At 51.4% G+C, this 26,882-nt stretch overlaps 1 protein-coding gene and 1 long non-coding RNA gene across 8 annotated transcripts in view; one reads left to right on the forward strand and one right to left on the reverse strand.

The window, feature by feature from the left end:
* Nucleotides 1-4,064: 4,064 nt before the first annotated feature.
* Nucleotides 4,065-25,359, reverse strand: LOC137212818 (uncharacterized). Of its 2 annotated transcripts, XR_010937638.1 has the most exons (7): nt 25,062-25,359; nt 22,771-23,127; nt 19,720-19,939; nt 11,869-11,996; nt 11,348-11,631; nt 10,312-10,532; nt 4,065-9,547 (listed from the first exon to the last, which is right to left on the reverse strand). It is a non-coding gene; the product is annotated as an uncharacterized lncRNA (long non-coding RNA). The 2 variants fall into 2 exon arrangements; XR_010937637.1 differs by having other exon boundaries at nt 4,065-10,532.
* The window catches only part of CRHR1 (corticotropin releasing hormone receptor 1), a 51,987-nt gene continuing 49,248 nt past the window's right edge, over nt 24,144-26,882 (forward strand). For all 6 annotated transcript variants that reach the window (XM_067716737.1, XM_067716740.1, XM_067716735.1 and 3 more), the window contains exon 1: nt 24,144-24,484. In XM_067716737.1, coding sequence (XP_067572838.1) covers nt 24,452-24,484 — 33 coding nt within the window. In that variant the 5' untranslated portion in view covers nt 24,144-24,451. The remainder of the gene's footprint in view (nt 24,485-26,882) is intronic.

Below are 26,882 nucleotides of genomic sequence, written 5' to 3' on the forward strand. Positions count from 1 at the left end.
GGTCCTTGCTTGGCAACAGCACTCTTTGGAACTACCGTCCTCAGAGTAGGGTATGCCAGGTGCTTGAGTAATGATAATAATAATAATAAAAAATGATGTAATAAAAACTGTATCATCAGCTCCCCACTTATTAGGGTCTGGGCATGCCAAGCACTCTGCTAAATACTTTTCATGTAATTCTCACTACCACCTTATAAGGCAGGTGTTGGTATGAGGCTCAGAGAGGTTAAGTAACTTGATCAGGTTGCACAGCAAACAAGAGCTGGAATTGACATTAGACCTAGGGAGGTCCAGTTCCACAAACACTTCCTATTGGTTCCCAGCTCCAAGCTGGCTGCATCGGAATCATCAGGGGAGCTTGTTGGAACTTAAGATTTCTGGTCCCTCATCCTCAGAAATTCTGATTCTGTAGGTTAGGAGTAGGGCTCAGGAATCTGGTTTTATTCGTTGGTGTTTTTTTTTTTTTTTAGCAGGTTCCCTCAGGAGATTCAGATACAAGGCCAGGTGTATACAGGTACACCTCCTGTAGGTGTCCACTTAATCTTCATCTTCATGAGTAGAAGGCAGAGAGAGGAAGTGGGTTGGGGGAGGGGGGTGTCCCTGAGGGGCACATCTGACTCCGCGGCCCCTAGCTGTCCTTTCTCCAGTCAAGAGCCAGAAACCAAACCCTTCTCAAGCTCACCTCTTTCTCCCGCAGTGAGGAACAGCAGGGAAAACACTGTTGAGAACAGACCGAATAGAAGGGCTTTCAGGGATCACAGGAGGGACTTGGGGAAGGGTATCTAAAGCTGGGAGCCAGGCAGGTAAAAGGCATGAGAGAAGGTGGTGAGGTGATCTGTGGGGTCACTGGTCTACCACAGTGATGGTAGACCAGCATGACTTTTCAATCACCGAAAACATTTTTTTAATAATTTTTTTTTTTTTTTTTGTCGCGTGTGCGCGGCACGCAGGATCTTGGTTCCCCAACCGGTGATCAAATCCACGCCCCCTGTGGCAGAAGCGCAGAGTCTTAACCACTGGCCCTCTAGGGCAGTCCCTGAACAAATTTTTATTAAGCAGCAGTATGAACTAATACGTCACTGGAAAGGTGTCGTACGGCAGAGAGGAGCATAAACGCTATCCTTGCCCCAAGCCTCCATCCCAGCGCCTAGCATTTTTTTGGTCCATATTAATCTTCCTAGACAATTTTGTCACAAGAATCAAGATCTTCAATTCTAGTGGGAGGGCAAGTGCAACATCAGGAATAGCAGAAATGACTATTGGGACCAAATAAAATTAAGTGTTAACACATGTGACTGCATGGACGGACCTTGCGGACACTATGCTAAGTGAAACAAGCCAGTCGCAGACAAATACTCCATGATTCACACTTACAAGGTACTTAGAGTAGTCAAATTCGCAGAGACAGAAAGTAGAACGGTGGTTACCAGGTGCTGGGGTGGGGGAGGGAGAATGGAGATTTGTTTAATGGGTAGAGTACCAGTTCTGCAAGATGAAAAAAGTGCTGGAGGTTGATTGTATAACAATGTGAATGTACTTAACACTACTAAACTGTACACTTCAACATGGTTAAGGTGGTAAATTTCATGTTATGTGTATTCTACCCCAATTAAAACAATTTTCAAAAATTTTTATATAAAAATAGTTGCGTTACATTGTGTGTGGGGACGGTAGAGGTTGTTAGTTTCCCTCCAATATCCATTCACCCCTTTTCTTTTTCTTTTTGGCTGCACCACACAGCTGAGGGTCTTAGTTCCCCGACCAAGGATTGAAGCCAGGCCCCAGCAGTGAAAGAACCAAGTCCTAACTGCTGGACAGCCAAGGAATTCCCTTTCTCCCCTTCCCTAATGGAAAGAAATTTTAGGGAATTCCCTGGTGGCGCAGTTGAGAATCTGCCTGCCAATGCAGGGGACACCAATTCGAGCCCTGGTCCGGGAAGATCCCACATGGCGTGGAGCAACTAAGCCCGTGAGCCACAACTACTGAGCCCACGTGCCGCAACTACTGAAGCCCGCGTGCCTAGAGCCCGCGCACCACAACAAAGAGTAGTCCCTGCTCGCCACAACTAGAGAAAGCCCGCGCACAGCAATGAAGACCCAATGCAGCCAAAAATAAAAATTAATTAATTTTAAAAAAAGAAAAGAAATTTTAGCTGGGTGCAAGGTCACCCAGAATAAATATTACATTTCCCAACATCCTTTGCAGGCAGGTGTGGCCATGTGACTAAGTTCTGGCCAATGGATATAAGTGGAAGCGTCCTTTGGGAGCCTCTTGGACTTCTTTAAGAGATTGCACCAGTGCACCCTTTACCCCTCCTCTTTGTCCCTTCCTCCACTGGCTGCCAGGAGCATGGGGGCTGCCATATTGGAGCGTGAAGTTGGGAGTCATGAGCGCATGGAGCTCACACCTGGTAGAGCAATAGGGTGTGAGGCCCTGGAATGAAAACAGCGTATCAACCCGGATCTATCGGCACCGACTTCTGCATGAGAAATAGACTTTCATCTCCTTCGAGCCACTGCTTTTTTTTTTTTTTTCTTTTTTGTCATTTGTACTCAAACTTCATCCTAATAAAGAGAAGGGTAGAATGAAAGATGGTGGGAACAGAAAGGACCATGAGGGTTAGAACATTCAAGGAAGGCTGTATGGGTGAGGTTGGACCTGAGCTTTCCTGATGGACAACGAACGGGCTGCAAGATGAGTAAGGTCTGGTCCACGTCCTCAAGGAGCTGCCTGAGTAGTGGAGGGAACGGACATTTATACCTTATCTATAGTCAGGGCCACTGCAATCAGCTGACATTCGAGGACCACTTGCCATGTGTCAGGTCACATGCATGAACTTTTATATTTAATCTTCACAACAGTCCTATGGTGTCAGTACTGTTATTATTATCTCCGTTTTTTCAGGAGGAAACAGCTGGTGGAGGTTAGGCAGCTCATGAAGGTTGTACAGAGCAGTGGCAGAGCAGGGATGGTGACCCAGGCGGTTTGATCCTTAACCACGTAACTAGGCAGAGTATAAAGGAACTCAACAGAAGGAGGATTCATGGTCATTTGTAGGGATTTGGAAAACTCTATGCAGGTGGTGACATTTTTTCTGAGCCTTGAACGGGGCACGGTGGGGAGGGGCACTCTAGACTGTGGCCACAGCAGAGGCAGCGGCGTGGCAGGGAGCTGGTGAGGCTGATCCAAGAGGGCTGCAGTGGGAGACGAGGCTGGAAAAGGGCTCCTCCTCCAAAGGGTTGGAAGGAAGCCGTCTCATGGGCCTGAGAGTATTCCCAGCAGAAAGGCTTGAATTACAGAAGACTTGGACCTGGGATGATGGGTCTTCCCATGATTATTTTTAAAAAACCAAATTTGGGAATCCCCTGGTGGTCTGGTGGTTAACACTCCATGCTCCCAGTGCAGGGGACCCAGGTTCAATCCCTGGTCAGGGAAGTAGATCCCGCATGCCACAACCACATGCTGCAGCTAAGACCCGGTGAGCCAAATAAATAAATAAATAAATATTTTTTAAAAGCCTAATTTTTCTTGTGAAGAAAGAACCGGACAGGTGCGACGGGGAGTAAAGCACGTGAATTTCTGTCTGGATAATTAGTACTCGACGGCTTGATTCGCACGGCAGGCAGAGGAACTGGGAAAGGCTTTTTTAAAAGCAGAATTGAAAACTGCTTACAAATGTCCATGGAGAGTTCCAGACCATGGATTCTGAAAACTAAAGTATTTCCAGAGAGGCTAAGGGAGGGGCCAGAGTTAATTTAAGCAGAGATTGATAATAGTTTGTTTGACAGAAGGCACCCATCTGTACTCAGGGGTTGGGGGTACTTTAAATCTTGCTCCAAATGAGATTTTATTTTAAATTTAAGGGACAAAAGAAAGGAGTTTGATAAGCATTTGTATCATTGTTTTAATGTTGCTGCTTTATGGAAAAAAAATCTAATTACAAATAGAAATGTGTGAGTTGTGGTAGCCCCTGAGGAATAACACACCCCTCTGACTTATGCTCTTTGGGGGTGTCTACTTGATTTGGGGAATGGTGGCCAAAGAGAAATTAACCAGCCCCTCCAGGGCACAGTCCTGCCTCGCCAATGCCACGCCCATATCAGGAAGAGAAAATGGGTGGCAGGATGGGGGGTGGGGAAGAGAGTTTGAGTGAGGGAGGTGTCGGACTGGGGAGAAGCCTGCCCTGCAGATGGGTGGGAATCAACAGCCCCTCCCCCCCCACCCCGCCAGTGGGAGAAACTTCAGGTTCTGCAAAGTGCTTTTATTTTCTGTGATCACAACTTTCCTGTGGAATAGGAACAGCATCCACAAAGTGGCATTATCCTCGTTTTGCAGACAACGTGAATCCCGGAGCAGTGATGTGGTCTCTCCAGGTGGTGCAGGAATGACCCCCAACGTCAGGGAGGGGGATGTGGGTGCAGGTGTCTGAGCAGAGGACTCATGACTGACAGAAGTGGCATGTGATCCAACCCCATCTGGATTGTGGGAGGGAAGGGGTCAGGCAGGGACTGAAGCCTGGGGGAGCTTCCTCATCCCAGTGTCTTTCTCATGCCCCTCACCCGCCCTGGGCACACGCCTGCACCCAGTGGACAGACAACCCCCTTCCTCCAGGGGACTGTGCCCGACTGCCCACGCAGAACCATTATATCATAGCATTTGCAGCCAAGCTCCCTGTCTCCGCATGCATTGTTCTCATTTTTCTTTTTTAAAACATCAGAATGAAATTTTATTTTAAAAAAATCAATACCCATGACATAACCCGCGGCAGATAAATCAGAGAAGCTTATGTTTCACGGTCTGAGTGCCTTTTGCAAGGATTCCCCAGTGTCCCTTCCACTCCCTTGCCAGAAACTTTCTGTCATGGGGTCTCCGATGAAGCCAGCCCCACCCTCCGGTCTTGCCAGCAGCTTTGCTCAGCAAGTTTTCTCTCCTCTCATTATACCTCTGTTCCCCAACCTGGCTGATTCCCCCCAGCCCCAGGCAGGCCAGCCTCCTACAGACTCACGCCCCTCAGCCTCAGTTCACCAGCCTCTCCAGCAGTCCCGCCCATCACTTCCTTCAACACCTGCTGCGGTGTCACCTCCTCCAAAAAGCAGGCACTTTGGAGTCAACAGCCTCTGGTCTCCTCTCACTCCCTGTGTGATCTTGGGTCCACAGCATAACCTCCCTGAACCTCAGGACCTCAGTTACCTCAAGGGTAAAAATGTGGATACCGGCACCTCTTTCATGGTATTTTTGAGCTAAGAAAATTACCTAGGGTATGTAACAGCCCTCAGCACGTGCTCAGCACTAGTAAGCTCTCTGTGACGCCTGATTCCTTTCTCTGGGCCTATCTGCGCCCTGCTCCTTCATCCCACCTCTCTGGGCACTTAAATGCCAGAGCTTATCCTGGGAACAAGCATCCTACCCTTTCCCCCTCGGTTTGGTGCATCCACGGTGGTGGGCATTGAGCTCCCCTCTAGATGGTCAGAACTGGAATTCTGTCTGTCATGAGCACACAGTGCCTGCCCTAGGGAGATGGGACCAGAAAGGCAGAGGAAGGAAAGGAGGGAGAAGGGAAGGGAAAGAAGGAAGGGGGAAAGGCAAAAGAAAGGAATAGAGGGAGGAGAAAGAAAGGATTCTTTCCTTTCCTCCCTGGGAGCAGGGAGGAAAGGAAGGAATCCTTTATCAGCAATAGACGTCTGGTGAATCCCACAGTGACTAGTACAGAACAGGGGCTTGAAGCACTTTGAATTGGATGGGTAGATGGGTATGGTTAGATGGAGGGAAAGAAGAGAAGGAGGGAGGAGGGAGGTAGGAGGGAGGTGGGAAGGAGGAGGGAAGGAGGGAAGGAAGAGAGAAGGAGAGAATGTGGCATTAGTCTGTGTTCCCCTGGTCTGGAGTCCCCTTCCTGTCCAGCTCTGCTCTCCCTTGAGGCAAGATGGGGCTTCCAGGTACGAGACCTTCGCTCCAGAGGCCCTGTGCTGCCCAGTAGAATCAGAAATGCCCCACGGCCAGGTGCAGCGAGGGGCCAGGGACAGCAGCTGCCAGACACAGGCCTCGCTGGTGAAAGATGCTTTTGCCTTCCTCCTCGGCTTTCCAGCTACCCCGCAGCTCTCCATCCTGGGACTGTACTGAGGGGCAGGCCTGTTTAGCATGCATGGGGCCTCCGGCCTGGCTGTAGGTGGGGAGGGAAGCAGGCCGAGAGCCCTCTGGAGATACTGGGCTTGTAAAGGCCTGTCTGGATGGATGGATAGTCAGCTGCAGCATGTGCATGGTAGGCAGGGGCTGGGAGCCAGCCCAGGCCTCCGTGGAGTGCCGGAGTCCGCGCTCACCTGGAAATCTCCAGGAGAACCTTTCCAACTGGATTCCATGGAACTCTTCAAGATGAGGAGAGGGAGGAAGGGAAATCCTTAGTCTCTCTCCCCTCCCCAGACGTTCACAATGAAGTGAGTACAGTAAAGGGTCTGAGGAGTCCCATAGCAAGGGAGACTGTTTAATTTGAACTCTTTGCTTCCCAAGCCTCTTCCATCATGGAAACATTTTTTTCCCCCTGAGGGCACTGAATTTACATCTTGAAGATACTAGAGTTTGTGGGATGCAGTTTGGAAATGCTGAGGTGGCCTGGGGAACAGAATTTTGGCGCTGGACTTACTGAAAGGATCATTGAGGTCCCTCTGGAAAACTCCTACCTATCCATTGAAACCCACTTCAGATGCCCTCAGTTTCTCTGTGGTGTTTCTCTACTCCCCGCTCAGGGAGAATTAACCAGTGTGTGCCCCATGATGCTCACATACCACTTTACTCTGTTCCTTTTTTTTTTTTTTTTGCGGTACGCGGGCCTCTCCCTGTTGTGGCCTCTCCCGTTGCGGAGCACAGGCTCCGGACGCGCAGGCTCAGCGGCCATGGCTCACGGGCCCAGCCGCTCCGCGGCATGTGGGATCCTCCCGGACCAGGGCATGAACCCGTGTCCCCTGCATCGGCAGGCGGACTCTCAACCACTGCGCCACCAGGGAAGCCCTGGAGTGGGTACTTTTTGTACTGATGCCTGGAGGTGGGAACGGGGCACAACGGAAGCGCCAGAGGTAGTTTCCTTTTAGGGAGCTTAGCATCGAGTTACCCCAGACATGCTTCTGGACCTTTTCTAGGGCTCAGCAGCTGGGAGGGATCCTGCAGGGGCAGATGATCAGGTGTCAGCCTGGGGTAGGGCAGCAGGGTGGGGTGAGGGGAGGGGTATTAAGGGAAAGAGGACTGGGCTTGCAGAAGAGCCACGTGCCTTTGGTGAAGGAGTAGGGCAACAGGACACCCATGTCTCTGGAGGAATCTTACCCTCACACCCCCACTAGGATAACGCTGAGGCATGCACCCCACACAGGCTCCCCAGTTTCCTCCGTGGGATTAAGCTCCAGTCACCACTGGGGTTACGTGCTCAGCTTCCTTCCCCACTCCCCTACTAGAGCTTCCTGGGATCACCCCCCAAATAAACTACCTGCTCTAAATCCTTAGCCCAGGATCTGCCTCTGGGAAAACCCACCCTAAGACAGTGTAAATTTTGCAATCTATCTGGAGGATGATTTGGCAATAATCAAAATTATACATTTGGCAAGTATCAAAATTATAAATGCACACGTTCATGGGCCATGGACATGAAATCTATCCTGTAGATATACTCTTATAAATGCCAAAAGATTTATGAACAAGGTTATTTTTTGGCAGCACTGCTGATAAGAGCCAAAAATGAGAAACATCTAGATGTCCATCACTGGGGACAAGATAAGTAGACCATGGTTCATCTAACACATGGAATATTATGCAGCCAGGAAAAGGAATGAATGGGGACACTCTTTATGGGCTGATTTGGAACAATCTGCAAGATAAATTAAGTGGAAGAAAGCAAGGTATAGAAAATCATGTTTGTATGAAACAAAATCATGTTTGAAACAAAAAGAATATACAGCCATAATTGCTTGTTTATGTAGATAGACAGGTGATCTCTGTCAGGAAACTGATAACCGTGGAGCCTCTGGAAAGAGGAATTAGGAGGCTGAGAGCAGGGAAGGGAAGGAAATTTTCAGGCTATATCCTGTGCACCTTTTGATTTCTGCATCATATGCAAGCTCTGTGGTAGCTATTAAAAAAAAAAATATATATATACATATATACATACACATACAACTTAAAATAATTGTAAAGAATAACCATATACCTGGATGCCTGATCACAGAGTTTTGCTATAATGATCAACCCAACTTTAGCTCATCTCAGGAAAGTTGAACCCATGGCCAGCAGCGTTCAACCTTCCTTTTCTCATTTAGCTTTCCCATAAGGTGGTTCTGCATCATTAGTCCACGTTTCTAAATAAGGAAAGTAGGCCTGAGTCCAGTCTTCCCCCAAGATACCGAGAGTCCAAGCCGTCCTTCCCCTACCCCTTACCTGGGATGACAGAAGCTTCCTAAAGCTTCCTGACACAGGGAAGTGCGCAGCCCTTCCTTTATTGAGCTGTTTGCGATGCAGAGTGCCCTCTTTGGAGAGGATGAGGAGAGGCAGGGGGCTAGATGAAACGACCTCTCCACGTGGGCTCCTTGTGGGCAGACGCCATGTTCTCTTTCTATATTCCAGAGGCTTGCTGCAGCACTTGGTACATTTGTTGAGTGGATGGTTGGATGGATGTCTTTTTGCCCCAGAATTCCAGGTATGGAGGAACAAAGGGGGAAAGGACCCCCTTCTTCCAGCTCCTAGGATCCTAGGTCAGTAAGCAGAGCTCTGGAGTTGAAAACATTCTGCTTAAAATTCCAGTTTTGCAGGCTTCCCTGGTGGTGCAGTGGTTGGGAATCCGCCTGCCAATGCAGGGGACATGGTTTCGAGCCCTGGCCTGGGAGGATCCCGCATGCCGCGGAGCAGCTAAGCCCGTGAGCCACATCTACTGAGCGTGCACTCTAGAGCCCACAAGCCACAACTACTGAGCCCACGTGCCACAACTACTGAAGCCCATGTGCTTAGAGCCCATGCTCCGCAACAAGAGAAGCCACCTCAATGAGAAGCCCACGCACCGCAACAAAGAGTAGCCCCCGCTCACTGTAACTAGAGAAACCCAGCGCGCAACAACGAAGACCCAACTCAGCCAAAAATTCAATATAAAAATAAATAGATAAATAAATAAAATTTTTTAAAAAATTCCAGTTTTGCTCCTCTGGCTGCCATGTGACCTTAGGTTACTCTCTTCACCTGAGCCTCAGTTTCCTTATCTATGCAATGTGCAGTGGACACAGTCCTCCTCTGCAGAGGATTAAATAAGATTCTGTCCAGGTGCCCCCAGTGTGCCTGGCACAGAGTAGGCTCTGCTAGGTGTTTGCTCTCCTCGCCCCCCCTCATTTTGGCAGAAGAACAACCAGCACCAAGACCAGACGTTGTTGCCTCTGCCTGCATCAATCACTCTCATGTCAAGGGGGTCCTCCTTCTGTCTAACTGACCCATCCTGCTATAACCCAAGTCTGCAGCCTCCTGTACTGTGGTCCATGGGCAAGAGTGAAAGCTGTCAGCATGGTCCCCACAGGAGGCTTTTCCAGATCTGAAGGCACAAAGCAAGTCAAGGTTGAGTCTTGCTGACTGGGGGCGCAGCAGCCCCAGCCCCTCCTGCTTGGCCCGTCTGTTTTAACTTCTCTACTTCCTCCTGGGCTCAAGGACTCTTCGCACAAGGTCAGCTGAGGATTGCCCAGGGTTCCAGGGCACAGCGCCTGCCCCTTCTGCACCCCACTCCCTTCCCCTCCACCCAAGCAATCAGCAAATAGCTCAGATTCCCAGAGCTGGGAGATTGAACCCGGGCATGGAGCTGATGAGCTGCATTTTACAATAAATCTCCGCAATTAGACCCTTGCAAACATCTTCACTGTCGCTTCCCTGATGTACGGCAGGGAATGAGCTTAATGTCCCTGGCAACCAATTCTTGGACTAAAAATAGTTAGCTTGTGGGTTCACCTTTCCTTGTTTAACATTCTATCTCTGCTGGGGCCATGGAGGGAGTGAGACTGGGGTCTGGGTCCTTCCCTGGAGCTGGGCCGGGTGTCAAGGGTTAACCCAGTTTTAACTAATGTGACTGCCAAGGAATTAGCCAGCAGGGCAGGGGCGGGGCCGCCTTCTTTGACGGAGGGGAGCCAGGCTGAGCTGTTTTATTTTAAGTGTGCAGGCTTTTTGAGCAGGCAGCTACCTTCCCAGAGGACTCGTTAGTTGGCCTTCTGAAATACCACCTCTTCCTACACCCTCACACTCCCACGCACCCCCCAGCAGACACCACCATTCAGTGGACCAAGAATGGGTTCTAACCCACTGTGTCACCTTGGCCTGGTGCCTTCTCTCCGGTTTGCTGTTTCCTCATTTGCAGAAGGAGGGATTAAATGAATCCATCTGTTTATGTATTGGATTTTCAGATATCATGGACTCACGGTTTCCAGTATTTTGTCCCAAATGTCCTCAGAAACATCAAGCTCCTGAAATGCCAACACCTCAACGTGCAAACTCCCTCAGGGACCATCAGGCAGATTGCACTAATTTTTCCCCTGGAGGGAGAAAAACAAAACAACTTTAACATTACCTTTAAAGTCCTGTCCAGAGCTAAAAATTCTAAAATCCCTCTGTCTTAGAGCCACTTGCCAACAGTAAAACACCTATCCCCATAAAACAGCTTGTTCATGAAGTCTTATCAGTCAGTCACATCTTAGTATAAATCAGCCTATAAAGTCCTTTCCTGGAAGAGGAGGAGCATGGAGTCTTGGGGTCCCTCATGGGGCTGTTAGGATACTGAAAGCCTCGCCTGGTTCCCCACCACCCCATATGAGAAGCCCCCATGTGGAAGCCAGGGGCCTCCACCAGCTGTGGCCCCAGCCCACCTGTCTAACCTCAGGACCTCCCAGTCACGCTCTGCTCCAGTGTCACAGGACTCCCTGGAGCAGACCAAGCAGAGTCCCACCACTGGGCCTTTGTTCACAATGGTGCCTCTGCCTGGAATGCCATTTCCCCTTCTCCCCTCTGTCCCCACACCACATTTCTCGGTTGGTGGAAACCCTACCCATTTTTGAAAGTACAAATGCCTTTTGTGAAGGCGTTCCCTGTCCCATGGCGAAAATGAGTCCCTCAGGGTTCCTCGTCCACCGGCATTTGGAACCATGTATTAGAGACAGAAGAGCCTTAGGGACCATCTACACCAGCATTTCCCAAAGTACTTTGACTGTGACCCATTATAAGAAATCCGCTCCATGTTGTGACTCATAAAACATACATAAGTGCACATATGCACACAATGAATACATGTATACACTCAACTATAGACACATGTAAACACACACAGATACAAAATACACACATGTACACATACCCATGTCTTTTTTTTTCTTTTCTTTTCTTTTGGTTGCATTGGGTATTCATTGCTGCATGCAGACTCTCTCTAGTCGTGGCAAGCGAGGGCTACTCTTCGTTGCAGTGCGCAGGCTTCTCATTGCGGTGGCTTCTCTTCTTTCGGAGCGTGGGCTGTAGGGCGCACCAGTTTCAGTAGTTGCGGCTTGCAGGCTCTAGAGTGCAGGCTCAGTAGTTGTGGCGTGTGGGCTTAGTTGCTCTGCGGCATGTGGGATCTTCCCGGACCAGGGATCGAACCCGTGTCCCCTGCATTGGCAGGCAGATTCTTAACCACTGTGCCACCAGGGAAGTCCCCTCATTTCTTTATGTACTACTTATCTCTACGATGTGCAATGCTCTGATTCTGATATAGTTGCTTTCCTTTTTTTTTTGAATTCTGGTTCTGACTCACTAAATTTATTTCACCATCTTGTAATGGATTGCAAAACCACAGTTTAGAAAATGCCGACCTAGTTGAACTCCTTATTTTACAAATAGAATTACCAAAGTCCAGAGAGAGGAAGGGACAAGCTCGAGGTCACAGGGCTGGCTAGCGGCAAGACCCAGACCAGACTGCAGTTCTGTTGGCTTCACAGGGGCGACCTCTTCTCTCACACAGGTTGCAGCTGTTCCTGCAAGATTATAAATCCAGGAGGAAGAGGGCGTGTCCCCAGCCACCCACCCAGCCCCTCCCCCTGTAAATGTCTCGTCCACAGCAGGTGCCTAATAAAGGGCTGCATTGGAATAATGATGAGAAAGTGTCTGGGAAGTCAACGACGGCCCTGCTGGAGCGAGGGGTTAATAAGTGCAGCAGCCTCGGCTTGGACACCAGGTCAGCTTTAGCTCATTAGTGGGACTGGGCTTTCCCAGGATTTCGGAATGCTGAAATTCGCGGGGCGGGGGGAGCAGAAATCCCGCTGCTGAGTTGGGGTGGGGGCGGGGAAGCCAGGAGGGAAGGATGGAAGACGGGTGGTGCCCCATGGGGAGGGGATGTTGGAGGGACGGTGGGCGGGGGCGCCGGTGTCAGGGTGCGAGCGAGAGGGAATCTGAACAAGCTCCAGAGAGAATGGAACTCAGTCTCCTTCTGCCTCGTCTCCTCCTGTCATTCTGGGAGAAGTGGCTCAGATCAGGAGGTCGGAGAGGCGAGGCAGGGATGTGGAGAGGGAGAGATGAGAGAAGGCGAAGACGCAGAAACGAGCAATTTGGGCACAGTTAATATCAGACGCGACGCTGCTCAGGTAGTCACTTGAGGCTTCCCACAGCCCCTTCCCCCTCCACTGCCAGCCACACTCCACCCCAGCCAGAGCTCAGCCACCCTGGGAACGGGGGTGCCAGTGGCTCACCCACGCACCAGAGCGCCCCCCTCCCCAAGTCCGTGGGCCTTGTGGGAAATCAGAGCTGGGGGCTGGGCAGCCTGGGAGGGACGAACACTCACTCACGGACCACATGAGCCACGGTCTCGGCCTGAGATAGACTTGGAGTCTGCGAGCAGAGTCCTCAGGGGTCATCTGGGCCCACCTCCTGTGTACCTACACCCCTGTGTACCTGCGATCAGCACAGGCTAGAAAAGGAGACAAGTAGGGTGACCTGGCAGGAGCAGGGGCCTGGCCACTGGTTTATTCATTCATTTGACAAGTATCTAGAGTTCCTGCTGCGTGCTGGGCCCAGGGCTAGGTGCGCCGGAGTGGACTTGTCCACAAGGCATAGAGCCGAGGGTGGAGCAGGGAAAGCAGACTCTCGACAGGGGTGTTTTGAGCGGCCAGGAGAAGACCAAAGAGCTGGCCTGGGGTGCTGGTGAAGGCTTCCTAGAGGGGGTGAGGTTTAAGGTAAAGTTTCCAGAGTCCAGATGAGGAGCTGACGTGTGACAGGTGGCCTGGGGGGTGCCCCGTGTCTGCAGTTTGGTGGGGTCGCCTCAGCCCTGTGTCTCAGCCTCAACTTTGCAGCGCTGGGAACTTTGTTATTTTAGCCGTCTCCAATGGGACAGAGCTCGGTGGGACTGCCTCACGATAAACAAACCTTCCAGAGACTGAGTCATACATCAAAATGCCAGTTTGTTTTTCTGTAATGGAAGTATATTTGGCAAACTGAGCCTCACTGGCAGCCTTCGTTAGGGCTAGAGACCCATAGTGTGAGTCTCAATGCTACGTCACACCAACTAAGGAACTTGGGCAAACCTTCAATCCTCTGTGCGTCTTGGTTTCCTCATCTGAAAATAGGGATAATCATGGCTACCTAGGGTTGTGGTGAGGATTAAGTGAGCTATTGCATGTAGAAGTGCCTCATTTCTCTGTGAGAATATCTATACATGGGTTAGTGATTTCTTAAATTTGTATTTATCTTTTAATAGATGGTGAACGCACATGGTACGAAAGTCCAAAGGTACCAATGGATTTAAACTGACAAATGAGTCTCCTCCCTGCTCCCCACCCCTGCCTCAATCATCAGCTACCCAGTTCCCCTCACTGGAAGCAAAACAAATAATTATCATGACTTAAAAAATTTTTTTTAAGTCAAAAAAATTATGACTTTTTTTCAAAAAGATTTGTGTTATATTATAAAAGTAACTCATGGATTTAAAAATAATCCAGAGAGAATACAATGAATACTTTTTCTTTCTCCCAAGCCACCCAAGCTCACACCCCAGAAGTAACTATGGTCGATCGTCTTGTGTTCCTTCAAAGGATAACGATTATTGCTTGTTCCCAATGCACCTTTCAAGGGAGGGTCTGCACAGGAGAGGTTACAAACGAGAACGTGCTGGATTAGTCAGGAGGTGAGCAGAGGTGGTAGGAAGTTCTCAGGAGACATTTCTGTCACTTTAGGGCCGTGGAATGAATTGCCTTTCTCCACTACGGGGAGATTTATCATCCATCCACCCACCCACCCACCTACCTACCCATCCATCCATCCAACCCTTACCAGCTGGGCCCTCTGCTAGGTGCCGTGGGGAATACAAGGATGAATGAGTGAAGTATGCTCTCCTCTCTTGCATCATCAGTGGGACAAAAGACATAGATCCATGGATTTATACAAGTCTGAAAGGGACAGGAGTGGTACCTTAATATACCACCTGCCACCACTACCCTTTCTTAAACAAGGAAACTAAGATCCAGAGAAGAAGTGTGACTTGCCTAAAATCACACAGCAAGTAAATGGCTGGGCCAATGCTGAGAGGCAAGTCTGGGGACACAATCCTATGTAAGATGGGAACTGATGGAGGAGAGAAGTGGCCTGGAGTGGCAGTCCAGGAGAGAGTCTAGCTGTCCTAGAGAGGGTCAGGGCACTCCAGGCAGCCAGCAGAGCTTGAGGAAAAGTGCCAAAGCAGGGAGCTTGGCAGTGTCCAGGATTCATTCCGGCTCCCTCAGGATGTTTACAGGGGAGGACCCAGAGCAAGGCGGGGAAGGTAGGTTGGGCAGAAGTTCCTTGTCCGGTGAGAGGGGCTCATCCTTGGGAATTCAGCAGCCATGGGCCCAGACCCCTAGAGCACCGCTGCAGTGGGGTAGTGCATAGCTGTCTTCTTCAGCACAGCTGGAGAGGAATGGGCAGAGCCTGGTCTTGCTGCTTTTTGTACTGGACCCCTCCACCTCTTGCCCTCCCCTGCCCCATGACAATATCCTTCCAGTGAGGCTTGGGGAGACCCTCAGTTCTCCTTCTGACACCTCTACCAACCACACCTCCAGTTGGATGCCCTGTGCTGGGGTCTCTGCTCATTTGTTTTGGGTTGTCTCACATCCCTCCTTCACCCTTTGCCCTCTGGGTCCAGTCAGGCCCCCTGGGGAGGCCTCACCATCCCTCCAGTTCACTAGGGTTACATGCAGAAAAAGACTCATTGTGCAATCAGTTTGCAAACTCAGCTTCTGAGCAGCCTGCATCGATCAAGGGCTTAGCAGGGAAATAAATGGCCCACCTGAATCTAGATAAACGAGACGGGTTTATTAAACGGACTGTTTACAAAACTTTGCACAAAAGGGGGAAAGCACAGGGTTTCCTGTAGTTAACCACATGCAGTATCTTGGGGGACAGGGGAAGGTTACCAGAACCCTGAAGGAGAGTCATGGAGAGAGGCTGCCATGAGAGCTTGGGGACCCTCAGTCAAGGGACATAGCTAGCCCATGGCCTCCCCACAGGGAGAGAGCTGGTGGGTTAAATACCCCAGCTCACGCTCCTCCCTTCCTCTCATCTTCAGCCGGGGCTTCCTATTGGCTAAATCCAACTGGAAGTGGGAGGGTGAGGAAGCCCATTGGTGCACTTCACACCAGTCAGCCCTGGAGTGCACGGCAGGTAGGGAAAGGTGGAGGGTGGGTGTTGAGGGGCAGTTGGGAGATCGCTTGCACAGCCACCATGGCCTCCTTCATCTCTGACACCCCTGCTCTTCCTTTGTGCCCTCCCGAGCCCTACCAGGCTCTGTTTCCTGTGAAAGGATCACCTACCTGTCTCACAGGCAATTTCCCCTCTTCCTCCCCTCTTCTGCCTCGTGACTCAGGAGCCCTCTGTGCTTCTCTCCCACGTGGCCTGCCGGTAGGACCCAAGACCTTCAGCCTTTGTCACCCCTTTCCCCTGACCACATCGGGATGGAAACATCTGGCCAGCCTCAGGCCAGTCCTCTCGTGCAGTAGGGACTCGGGAAGGAGCGAGCATGAGACCTTCTTCCGGAACAAGCTGCTGCTGTGTGTGCAGTGGATTGAGCCCTGGTCAGCACTTCTTTGGCTCAGGCCTGACTGGAGGTGCTGGCTCCCACCCAGCTGAGCCACGGGGGCTTGGCCAGATGGCAGCCAGCAAAGCTGAGGCTGGTTCTGAGCCACAGGCCTCGCTTTGGAAATCGGGCAATGAGCGGCCCGTGGAGGCTGCATACCATAGGCACCTCAGGTCAGGGGTGGCATGGCCCGGCCCCCAGCTCAGCTGTGGCTCCCTAAACCTAAGCCTCAGGTCCTCCCGAGTCTCACAGGGGCTGTGGGGCATCAGCTGGGCCTGAGGAAGGCTGTGTGGTACAGTGCGGAGCACAGGAGGCTGAGAGGCAGGAGACTGGGCTGTGTCCAGCTCTGCCCCCGCCACAGCTGGTCTTGGAAAAATTTCTTCTCTCCTGGGCAGAACCCTTTTCCCAAAATGAGATCTCCCGTAGAACTCCAGTATCTAAAACTGGTTCAAACAGAAGTGCAGCCTGAGAGCCCCCTAGCCAGTCTCCTTAGCACCACTTTCTCCCCCCACCCCATCTCCAGCATCACTCCTTGGAGAATCTTTTTAAAATCTTGGGTTTGCACAGAAAATGATTTGGAAACCCTGGCCAATACACTCCCTGAGAGGTCTCAGACAGCTCTAACGTGCTGTGAAACTTTAAATACATAAAAATAGACAAGGACTTCCCTGGTGGTCCAGGGATTAAGGATCCGCCTGCCAATGCAGGGGACACAGGTTTGATCCCTGGTCCGGGAAGATCCCACATGCCGCGGAGCACCTAAGCCCGCGTGCCACAGTTACTGAGCCTACGCTCTGGAGCCTGCGAGCCACCCTACGGAAGCCCGCATGCCTAGAGCCCGTGCTCCACGACAAGAGAAGCCACCGCAATGAGAAGCCCACGCACCACAACGAAGAGTAACCCCCACTCTCTGTAACTAGAGAAAGCCTGCATGCAGCAACGAAGACCCAACGCAGCCAAAAATAAATAAAAACTAAATAAATAAATTTATATAAAAATAGACAAAATGTTACCATAACCTCCCATGAGCCCATCACCCAGATTCAATCATTAACAACTCATGGCCAGCCTTGTTTCGTCACTATCCCCACCTGTTTTCTCCCTTCCTGTATTACTTCAAAGCAAATCCCAGACATCATGTCATTTCACCTGTAACTATTTCAGTTTGTGTCCCTAAAAGATTAGGACTCATTTTAAGTATATAACCACAATGCCATTATTACACTTTAAAATATCTAATCAGAATTCGTATTTCCAGTTGTTTATTTATAGGGTTTTTGTTTGTTTATAGTTTGTTAGAATCAGGGTCCAAATGAGGTCCGCATATTGCAGTTGGTTGATAAGTCTCTCTTTGTCTTGTTCTATGAATTGTAAGTGGCCAGTGAAAGTCAGGGTGGTCAGTTTTTGTGGGCTTCTCTGGGGGCAGTGAAGACATTCCCAGGGACCTTGAGGGAGAATCTGTTCAGTCCTGAGCCTCTAAGGGAAGAGGCGGGAGAGAGTGAAAAGGCCAGACAGAGGTTCAGTTCTGTGGTTTCCCACCAAGAAGCTGTAACTGTCTGTTTGCAGGGGGCGGGGGGGCGGTGAGGTCAAACCCCAGAAGAGGGGGTGCCTCACCAGTGATGTGAAGGACCCTGAAGAATATGGATGCCTACAGAGTCTTCTGCCCTGGAGGCAGGAGCCTGGGGTCTAATCCACTTGTAAAACTGACCATTAACTGAAAACATTTCCTTTAGCATCTCCTGAGACACAGGACTTTGCCAGAGGCTGAGACTGTTGAGATGAATGGGGAAAGTCTGCCCTCCAGGAACTCATAGCTCTTCAGTGAAACAGATAACATTGTATATTTAACCTCTAGACTTCAATTAGTGATCTGTAAAATGGAAATAATAGCACCTTACTTATTAGACCAGCAGGTTTCTATGAGAACCCTCTGAGTTATAAATGGGATTTTATGAATAGGAAAAAAGGGACAAACTATACCTATAAAAGAGGTGGAGGGGAGGGCGGGCAGGGTGCTAACCTGGTGGCGGGACGAGGAACATTCACGAAGACCCCAGAGTCCTCTCAAGTCCTGGCTTTACCAACTACCAGCTGGGTGGCCTTAAGCAGGATGCCCCCACCATTGGTGTTACCCCAGTGTTTTCCCTGGGGCCTCAGTGTTTTGGAAATGATGGAATTCAGGAAGGGTAGAGTGGGAAACCCTTGCTCTCTGGTGATTCTCAGACAGAATAGAATGTCTGGGTTTGGATCGTAGCCCCATGGAAAGCCAGGGTTTCTGCTGTCCATGGTACCAAACTCTTGTCTAGGTTTCAGTGCCCCTACCTCAGCACTGTGGGTGTGTTGAAAGAGATAATTCTATGCTGTGGAGGCTATCTTGCACTTTGTAGGATGTGTAGTGGCATACCAGGCCTCTACCCACGAAATGTCAGTAGCTTTCCCTCAGTTGTGAAACCAAAAATGTCTCTAGTCTTTGCCAAACATCCTATGGGAGACAGAAGCGCTCCCAGCTGAGAACCACTGGTCTAGGCTAAAGGGATGCTACTTCTCTGTAAAGATATGTGAGTATGTGCCCTTCCTTTCGACTCCACACTTCTGACTGATGCCTGTGATCTGTTTTCACGTCCAGAATGTTCCCAGGGTGTCAACACTTCTTATTTCAGTGCACCTTTCAAAAGTTCTTTTAGCGGGGGGAGGGAGACGCAAGAGGGAAGAGATATGGGAACATGTGTATATGTGTAGCTGATTCACTTTGTTATAAAGCAGAAACTAACACACCATTGCGGAGCAATTATACCCCAATAAAGATGTTAAAAAAAAAAAAGTTCTTTTAGGGATTTCCCTGGCAGTCCAGAGGTTAAGACTTTGCCCTCCAATGCAGGGGTGTGGGTTTGATCCTTGGTCCGGGAGCTAAGATCCCACATGCCTCGGGGCCAAAAAACCAAAAAACATAATGTAACAAATTCAATAAAGACTTTAAAAATGGTCCACATAAAAAAAATCTTAAAAAAAAAGTTCTTTTAAAGACAAACAACTTCAATGGCCCTCTTGGCCACACTTAATGCATGCAAAAATATGGTAATTGTGGCCAAGGTAAGCACATTTGCCCTTGATTGATACAGACTCAGTCTTGGGAGGAGGAGCGGGTAGGTCACCTGATGAGCCTCTGTGACCTAGCGGCCCACCTAGCAGACAGTGTCTGCGGTCAGGCTGTGTCGTGTAGCTTGCCTTTGCTCCTCCCTTTTGTCTGTCCACTGGGGAAAGACTGGTCCTACAACGTCATATTTCTGGAGCCGGGGCCTCCTCTAGGTGATATCACAGCTCCCTGCGGGTCTAGGCTCAGGTCACCCCTCCACAGTACACTGGGAAATACCTGAACAGGAGCTGAGGTCATGGGGCTGGAATCCTGCCGTGTGACCCCGGGCAAGCTATCAACCTCTGAACTCATCCGTAAAGTGAGGCTATTAATACCTCCTCCGCAGGGTTGTTACAAGGATTAAATGAGAAAATGTTCGTGAAAGAGCTGTGTGGCAAAAACTGCCCCCCACATCCTAATTCGTACTGTTATTATCTGTTGTTCTAAACGAGGGAATGAATAGTATCACCCAGTCACTGCACCCGCATCACCTGTCCCCATCAGACCAGTCTCCTCCCCTGTTCCATACCTGTGCCTCTGGCTGTATCTCTAACGGACGCTCCTGCCTTGAAGGTCTCCTTCTCTCTTCATCTGTCCACATCCACTTCCTTCAATATCCAACTCCTGGGACTTCCCTGGCAGTCCAGTGGTTAGGACTCCAAACTTCCACTGCAGGGAGTGCGAGTTCGATCCCTGGTCCGGGAACTAAGATCCCACAAGCCTTGTGGTATGACAAGTGCCGGGTAGATCTAGGTGGATGAAGATCAGGATGATGACAATAATTTATAAGATTTTAATAATAAAAACAGCTAAGACTTTTGAAGCACTCGCTCTGTGCCAGGCACTGCACTAAGCACTTTACATGAATTAGCTCATTTACTGAGTGCCAGTAGCCTACATGGAATTGAACGTCTGCCTCTCTGCTTGCAGACCCCAGCACCATATCACTTACCTGGTAAGTGATCACTTACCTTCCAGACCCCAGCACAATATCACTTCCCCATTGGCCCCGAGCAGAATTAATATGTCTCCCTCCATGCTCACCATGCCTGGTTTATTACTGACCTAATTTCACTAGCTTTCAATTATTCATTAGAGTGGCTGTCTCCCCTTCCAGTCTGAATATCTTGAGGGCTAAGGCCCTGTTTATATTAATCTTTATTAGCTTCAGCGTCCAGTGGTGACTGGCATATAGTTGCTGCTCATTAAATGTTTGTTGGATGAAGACACAGATGAATTGAGTAATTAACACCATCTCCCATGATGTTCATGCGATTTTATAAGCTTCTCCCTCCGTGAGGCCATTTTCAGAAGCATTCTAGTGCTATCCAAGCATGATCTGCCTGCAAACTATTTGTTGCCAGTTGTAACAAGGTAGGTGCAGAAATAGAGTAAGCATGTAAAAAAATTTAAGCAATTTTAGAGTAGTTTTAGGTTCATTGGATCTAATAATTTTAAAAATTGAGCTTTTCTTTTGTATGTCTTTATTCTTTTTCTTGCTTTTGCTTGATTTAATTTTTAAGTCATGAGATCAGAAACTGTAATAGATTACAGTTACTGAGCTCTTATGTTCTGAATATTAGGCTTGTATGTCTTTATTTTTAATAATTCATTCCCACTATATTTTGCAATGGTATCATTCTGCAACAGATTAGAAATTTAAAAATCAAGAACTGGTTCTTCATCACAAGTGGTCTGAGAAATACAGTTCCAGACCATCGACCTCACTGGGATGCCCATGGTTAAGCCAATGGCAGAGGGGACATACTCAGCCCTCCCTCGCTGGGTCCCACCCATCACGACTTATTCTCATATCTGTTTCTCCTACTGTTTGGAAGGACGTGGCATTGTCTTTTAATCCTGTTTGGATTCCTCCTTATTTCTCTTTTCTTCCAAATCTGGCAGATTCAATGGATGAAAGCTGACTCCGGTCTGGGCTTGGACAGGAAAGGGAGAGGGCAAGGGAGGGGTCCGAAGAGAGTTTGGGAAGGGTCTGGCTGGGATGGAGCAGAAGGTGGTCCTGAGGAGGGTTGGAGAGGTTGCTAAGGACACCGTCCTGAGCCATCAGGGCTGGTTGGCTGGAGCGGCTGGGGTTGATGGGGGGGAAGGGCAGCGAAGGCGCCTGAAGGTGGAAGGAAGCAATTTCAGGACAAATGAAAGGGGACGTGAAATCCTTTTACAGAAGGAGTGTTAAACCTGAGGCTTTCATAACCCCCCTGAGGTGGTCAAGGCCAAAACTATAAATAAGTAGGTCATGGAGTGATACAGGAGGCCCCCTTCTCCTGCCCAGGGGTGGGGGCAGTGTGGAGGTTAGGTCAGTGAAATCAACACAATCAACTGGATGGGGAGAGAAAGGGGGATGAAATGTGCCATCTGTAGATGCCCTTTTAGAGAGAGAAGGTCTGAATCCCAGGCCAAAAAGGCCGGAAGCGCAAGACTTGATTACAGCCTGATCGATGGCATTAGCATATTTAAAGATCACCTCAAGGAGAGAACAAAGGGGCTCCGAAAGGGGAAATGGTGTTTATTAAGCAGAGAGAAACAGAATCTGGAAATCTGGAGCTGTCTGGCCCTTGGAGAGCCAGCTCCGAAGTCAAGCAGGGCTGGGGAGAAAGGGCTCTGCGGGGCCTGGGCAAACTTCCCTTAGGACCCGCCAGCTTCTTCTCCTCTGATTCCACAGTCCATCGCTGCTGTGACCTTCTAATCGAGAATTCAGCTTTCCATAAAGAACTGCCTAGAGGGAGGGACCACTCTGCCCATTTGAGCATCTGGTCCATTCGGTGATGGTTATGATGATGATGATGATGATGGTGGTGGTGATGATTACAGCTAACCTTCACTAAGCCCTTGCTACGTGCCAGGCACTGTTCCAAGCCATTTACAAATATTAACTTGTTTAAATCACCCAACCTGTGAGGTAGGTAGTCCTACTTCCATTTTTTTTTTTGCGGTATGCGGGCCTCTCACTGCTGTGGCCTCTCCCGCTGCAGAGCACAGGCTCCGGACGCGCAGGCCCAACGGCCATGGCTCACGGGCCCAGCAGCTCCGCGGCACGTGGGATCCTCCCGGACCGGGGCACGAACCCGCGTCCCCTGCATCGGCAGGCAGACGCTCAACCACTTTGCCACCAGGGAAGCCCCTACCTCCATTTTATAGATGAGAAATTTGAGGCAGTGTTAAATAATTTTCCAGGTTTATACAGCTTGTAAGCGGAACAGCCTAGACTCAAATTCAGGCCGACTCCAGAACCTGCACTATACTGGACTACCCTGCATTTAAGTTTTGCTGAAAACAATGAATTGGCAATCTGGTTGGTGCATCCATCTCTTTGGGATTGGTTGGGATGAGTCTGTGCCAAGATCAGCACCGCCAGCTCTGGGGCACTAACCAAACGGGGTTTTTTTAAAGACTCCGGACTGTGTGCTTCATTTAGAAAGTGCTACCCAGTGTGGCTAAGCCAGTGTGACCAGCTGGTTTCCTGGGCACGGCCCCTCCCCCACTTCAGAGCCCCAAACCCCATCAGGGTCCAGCCCTCCGGGCACTTTGAGCTGAATATCAGGAGGTTGCGGACTAGGCTTACCAGTTACGCCACTTTGGGCCGGTCACCACCTGTCTGTGCGCCCCAGCTTCCTCGCAAGACCTCTTAACAAAAACTCCCTGTCTAAATGAAGAATCAGTTGGCCCCATGAATGTGCTGGCTTTTACTCAGTGTGCTGAGAAGTGGGTGGAAGGAAGACGGCCGAAGGTGGAAGGTGGGCGCGGCAGGGCACAGAATCCAGGGCGGTTAGGTTCAGAGTTGCCTTGCAAAGCCGGCTGACCACCACTCCGGGAGCGTGCTCCGCCCGGAGCGCTCCCGCTTCCTCGGGAGGGTCTGCGGTTGCCGCTGCAGGCCCAGGCTCAGCGGGGTAGAGTCACTTCTCTACCTCCCCCTTCGGCTCTGGCGGAAGGAAGGAAGAGATAGAAGTCAAAAGTTCTGTCCGCCTGGAAGAGCTGGAGGGGAAAGTCTAAGGGGCTGGGGGAGGCGGGAGCTGCTTGCCAGGGCTGGGGGCGGGATGAGGGGCTGGATGGAGGCCAGGAGGCCTGGCGGGGCGGCTGACCCTACCCTGAGGGCTCGGCCGAGAGGGGGCGCTGTGACCTCCTCCTCGCCCAGCCTGTTGGATTCCTAGCTGCTGTCCCTTTCCTAGCGCAATGCGCGCTCGACTTTCCCCCTCCGCGGCGTTCAGAGGCCGGCTAGTCCTGCAGGGCACCGCCATCTCCCCTGGTCTTGGGGTTCCCAGGTTAAGCTCCTTGCCGGGACCAAACTGGGCAGGCGCTTAGTTTGTACAATGAATGAAGGATGAACGAACGAATGAAAGAAAATGAATGAATGAATGAATGAGAAGGGTTCCTCCCTCAGAGCTTTCGCGCCTCAGCGCGCACCTGGCGTGCCAGTTCCAAAGGCGCGGGGGGTCTGGACCAACACCTCGGCCCTGCTGAGGTGGGGGCGAGGGGACCTTCCGGTCCGCCGCAGGGCGGGAACTGCCCGAACGCAGTTCCCAGCTTCACCAGCTTTCCGCGGCGCCTCTGCTCAGTCCGGGCTGCCCTATTCCCCAGCCTCCAAGAGCCTCGCTCTTAGAGATTCACCTGAGCCCCCCAAGTCCCCTCAGACTCCCCAGGCCCCAGCCTGAAATCCGGCGGGAGGCGGGAAGCTGCCTCCTCTCCCGCCCCCGGCCCCCCACCCCCCAGCTTCTCCCCGGGCTGCGGCGGCCGCCAGCGCTGCCAGCGCGCCCAGCCGACTGCCGCAAACCCGGGCTCGGGGAAAAGAGGGTCAGCGCCGCGAGGGCGCGGGGAGCCGGCTCCGGGAAGGACAGGGGGCAGAGGAGGCGGGGCGAGGGAGGGAGCTGAGGGGCGAGGCGCGGAGGAGGGACCGGAGGGGAGGGGAGAGGAGCGGAGGGGAGGGGACGCCCAGGCGAAGGGGCGGGGAGCCGAGGCGACTAGCGGCGCGGACCGCGGGGGAGGCGGCGGGGGCTAGACGGGCTCCCGGCGGGGGAGAGGCAGCTGCGGGCCGGGCTGAGTCAGAAAGCGGCGGCCGGACTCGCCCGGGAAGGGGAGAGCGAGAGCCCGGCGGGCCGGGGAGCGCGGAGCCGGGCGCCTCAGCCACCCGCGGCGACACAGGAGGCTGGCCGCCCACCCACGCAGCCCGAGCCCGAGCCCGCCGGCCGGCCCCTCTGGGATGTCCGAGGGACCCAGGCATCCAGGACGGTGACCGAGCGAGCCCGAGGATGGGACGGCGCCTGCAGCTCCGGCTCGTCAAGGTAAGAGCGAGCCGGTCAGCCCTCGAGCACTGCGGGCCCGCAGCTCCGGGCGCGCAGAGCTAGGTGGGCTATGGGTGTGATGCGGAATACTAGATGTCACTGAGCAGAACTGTGCCCAGGTCCGGGGTCGGCCGGGGTTTGAGGAGCAGCCCAACTCCCTGCCTCTGGACCTTTGGAGCCGGCATTGGGCGGGGGGAGGAGGGGGACGACACTGGCGAAAAAAGAAATCTTTGTGGCGAAGCTGCCGGGAGGTGGGCGTGGGGTGGGGGGGTGTCAGCCCCCCCCGGGTAACCAGCTCAGTGAGGGGAATCGCTCTAGGCTGTGGGAACCGACGCAGGGTTCCCCCTCCCACCCTCCCGGGTAGACTGGGGTCCCGAGACAGGAGGCCCGGCAGAGGGGTTCCCCATCCGCCCCAGCACCGTCTCATCAGGTCCCCCACTCCGCACGCCTCCGCCCTGTTCCTGGGAGCTCCTTCCTGCCCCTGCAAGTCTGGGGAGATAAATGTCCCCGGTGCCTGCGAGCCCTGAATCAATATCGCAATCTCCGGGGTGCAGACCGAGCATCCGGCGGTAGTTACCGTTCCTCCGCCGCCGCCGGCTCGCCCGCAGGAGCACGACGCTGGCTCTCCGAGCCTTTGCACTAGCGGGTCGGTCCCCGCGCCTGCTCGCTCCTGCGCGGGCTCTGGCGACGCGATTCCTGCGTCCGGAGTTTAGGAAAGTCGTCAGACCGCACGTCCACAGTCTGTCCGCTGAAGTTCTGGGGCGGCGGGGTCTGCCCCGGGGCCCGGGGAAGGGCTGGGGCGTCGACACCCGGGCCCGCCGCTAGTGACAGCTGCCACTTCCTGGTGCCGGGCGATTCCCAAAGCGGTTCGGCTTGCGGGGTGTAGGCAAGGAGGCGGCAGCGGAGGGAGGGGTGGGTGGGCCTCGGCGCCGCCGCGGGGGACGCCAGCGCGGCTCTTGCCTGACCCTCCGCAGGGTCAGTGGGGACCGCCAGAGCACAGACACCAGCTTGACTGGATTCAGCACTTTTACAAGCTATTAACTTCAAAAGAACTGAATGGATTGGGGGGAGGGGTGCGGATTGACTGAATTTCATTTTTCCATCAGTTATTAAACCAACTATACGTATATCAGCACACAAAGTGGTTTGAGTTAAACCACCAAGATTTAAAAATGCAACAGCTGCCGGCTCATCAGTTGAGACATTACTAGTTACCGAGGCTTTCTCCATTCTCTCCCTCCCTCTCCCGAATATATATAAGTTGGTTTTTAAAAATGACTAAGGGTTGGTCTGGTTGAACCCATAGCCCCTCCCCCACTCCTAAACTGAGGACTGGGGGTGAACCCAGAGATTATTTTCTGGGTGATGAAGGAGACCCGGGGAGGGAGAGAGGAGGAGAGACATCCAGAGAGCTTGACTAGATGGCACTGAGCGGGTATATTTTCCAAAAGACTAGAGTGTAGCAAACCTGGGTCTAAATTCACAAATCAGTTAGACCAAATTCAGCGTTTTAAATGGACTCAAAGGATTGAACTGTAGGTTTTTGTTTTTGTTTTTGAGTTTACGTGGTAATAGGTAAATGTTCTTTCTCTGGCCTTTCTTAGAATCATGTGCAAGTTTCTGCTTAGAATTATGATGCTCGTCTAAAAGGAAAAACAGTTGTGTTGTTTTTCTGTTGCTGTGTGTGTGTGTTTCCTGCTAGGTGGTGAGATGTGTGCCCTTTCTGTCTGGCGTAATGAACTCAGTAGGTGCTCAGTAAACGCATACTGAATGAGTGAGAGGCAGTGAATGAATGCGCAGCCAATGCGGTTTCAATTAAATGGTTGCTTTTTCCTTTATTCACGTGGCATATACAGCTTGTTGGGTAGTGTTCTACCTGCCTTGCAAATATTAAGTCATTTAGTCCTCATAACCGTCCTGGGAAGTAGGAATTATTACTGAGGCACAGAGAGGCTAAGGAACTTGTTCCTCACTGATCCAGCCAGTGAGTGGTGGAGCCAGAATTCAGAGTCAGGTACTGTGGCTCGAAGGCTTTGCTTTGGTAGCTTTTATCAGAAAATCTTTGAAGCCACTAAAATCTCACCCTAGACTTCTGCCAGATGAGAGAGAGCGCAGGCGGTTTTGTTGGTATCAAAGTCTGAATCTAGGTGGGGTTCATCCAAAATCCGGTGCTGTCCTCAACAACTCAGCCAGGGTTGGCAAGGATCCACTCTGGGGCCCTTACCATGGGCCTCACACTGTACTGGTTACAGAGAACTGGGGGAGAGTGTGTGTGAATGTGTATGAGTGAGAATGTGTGTGTGCATGGGAGGGTGGTTGCGTATGTCAGTGAGGGAGAAATGATGTGCGTGTGAGTGTGCGTGGATGCCAAGGAGAGAGGTGAAATATTGTCTCTGCC

This window comes from Pseudorca crassidens, chromosome 19 (genome assembly GCF_039906515.1).
Source record: "Pseudorca crassidens isolate mPseCra1 chromosome 19, mPseCra1.hap1, whole genome shotgun sequence".
In the NCBI taxonomy this organism is placed as follows: Eukaryota; Metazoa; Chordata; class Mammalia; order Artiodactyla; family Delphinidae; genus Pseudorca; species Pseudorca crassidens.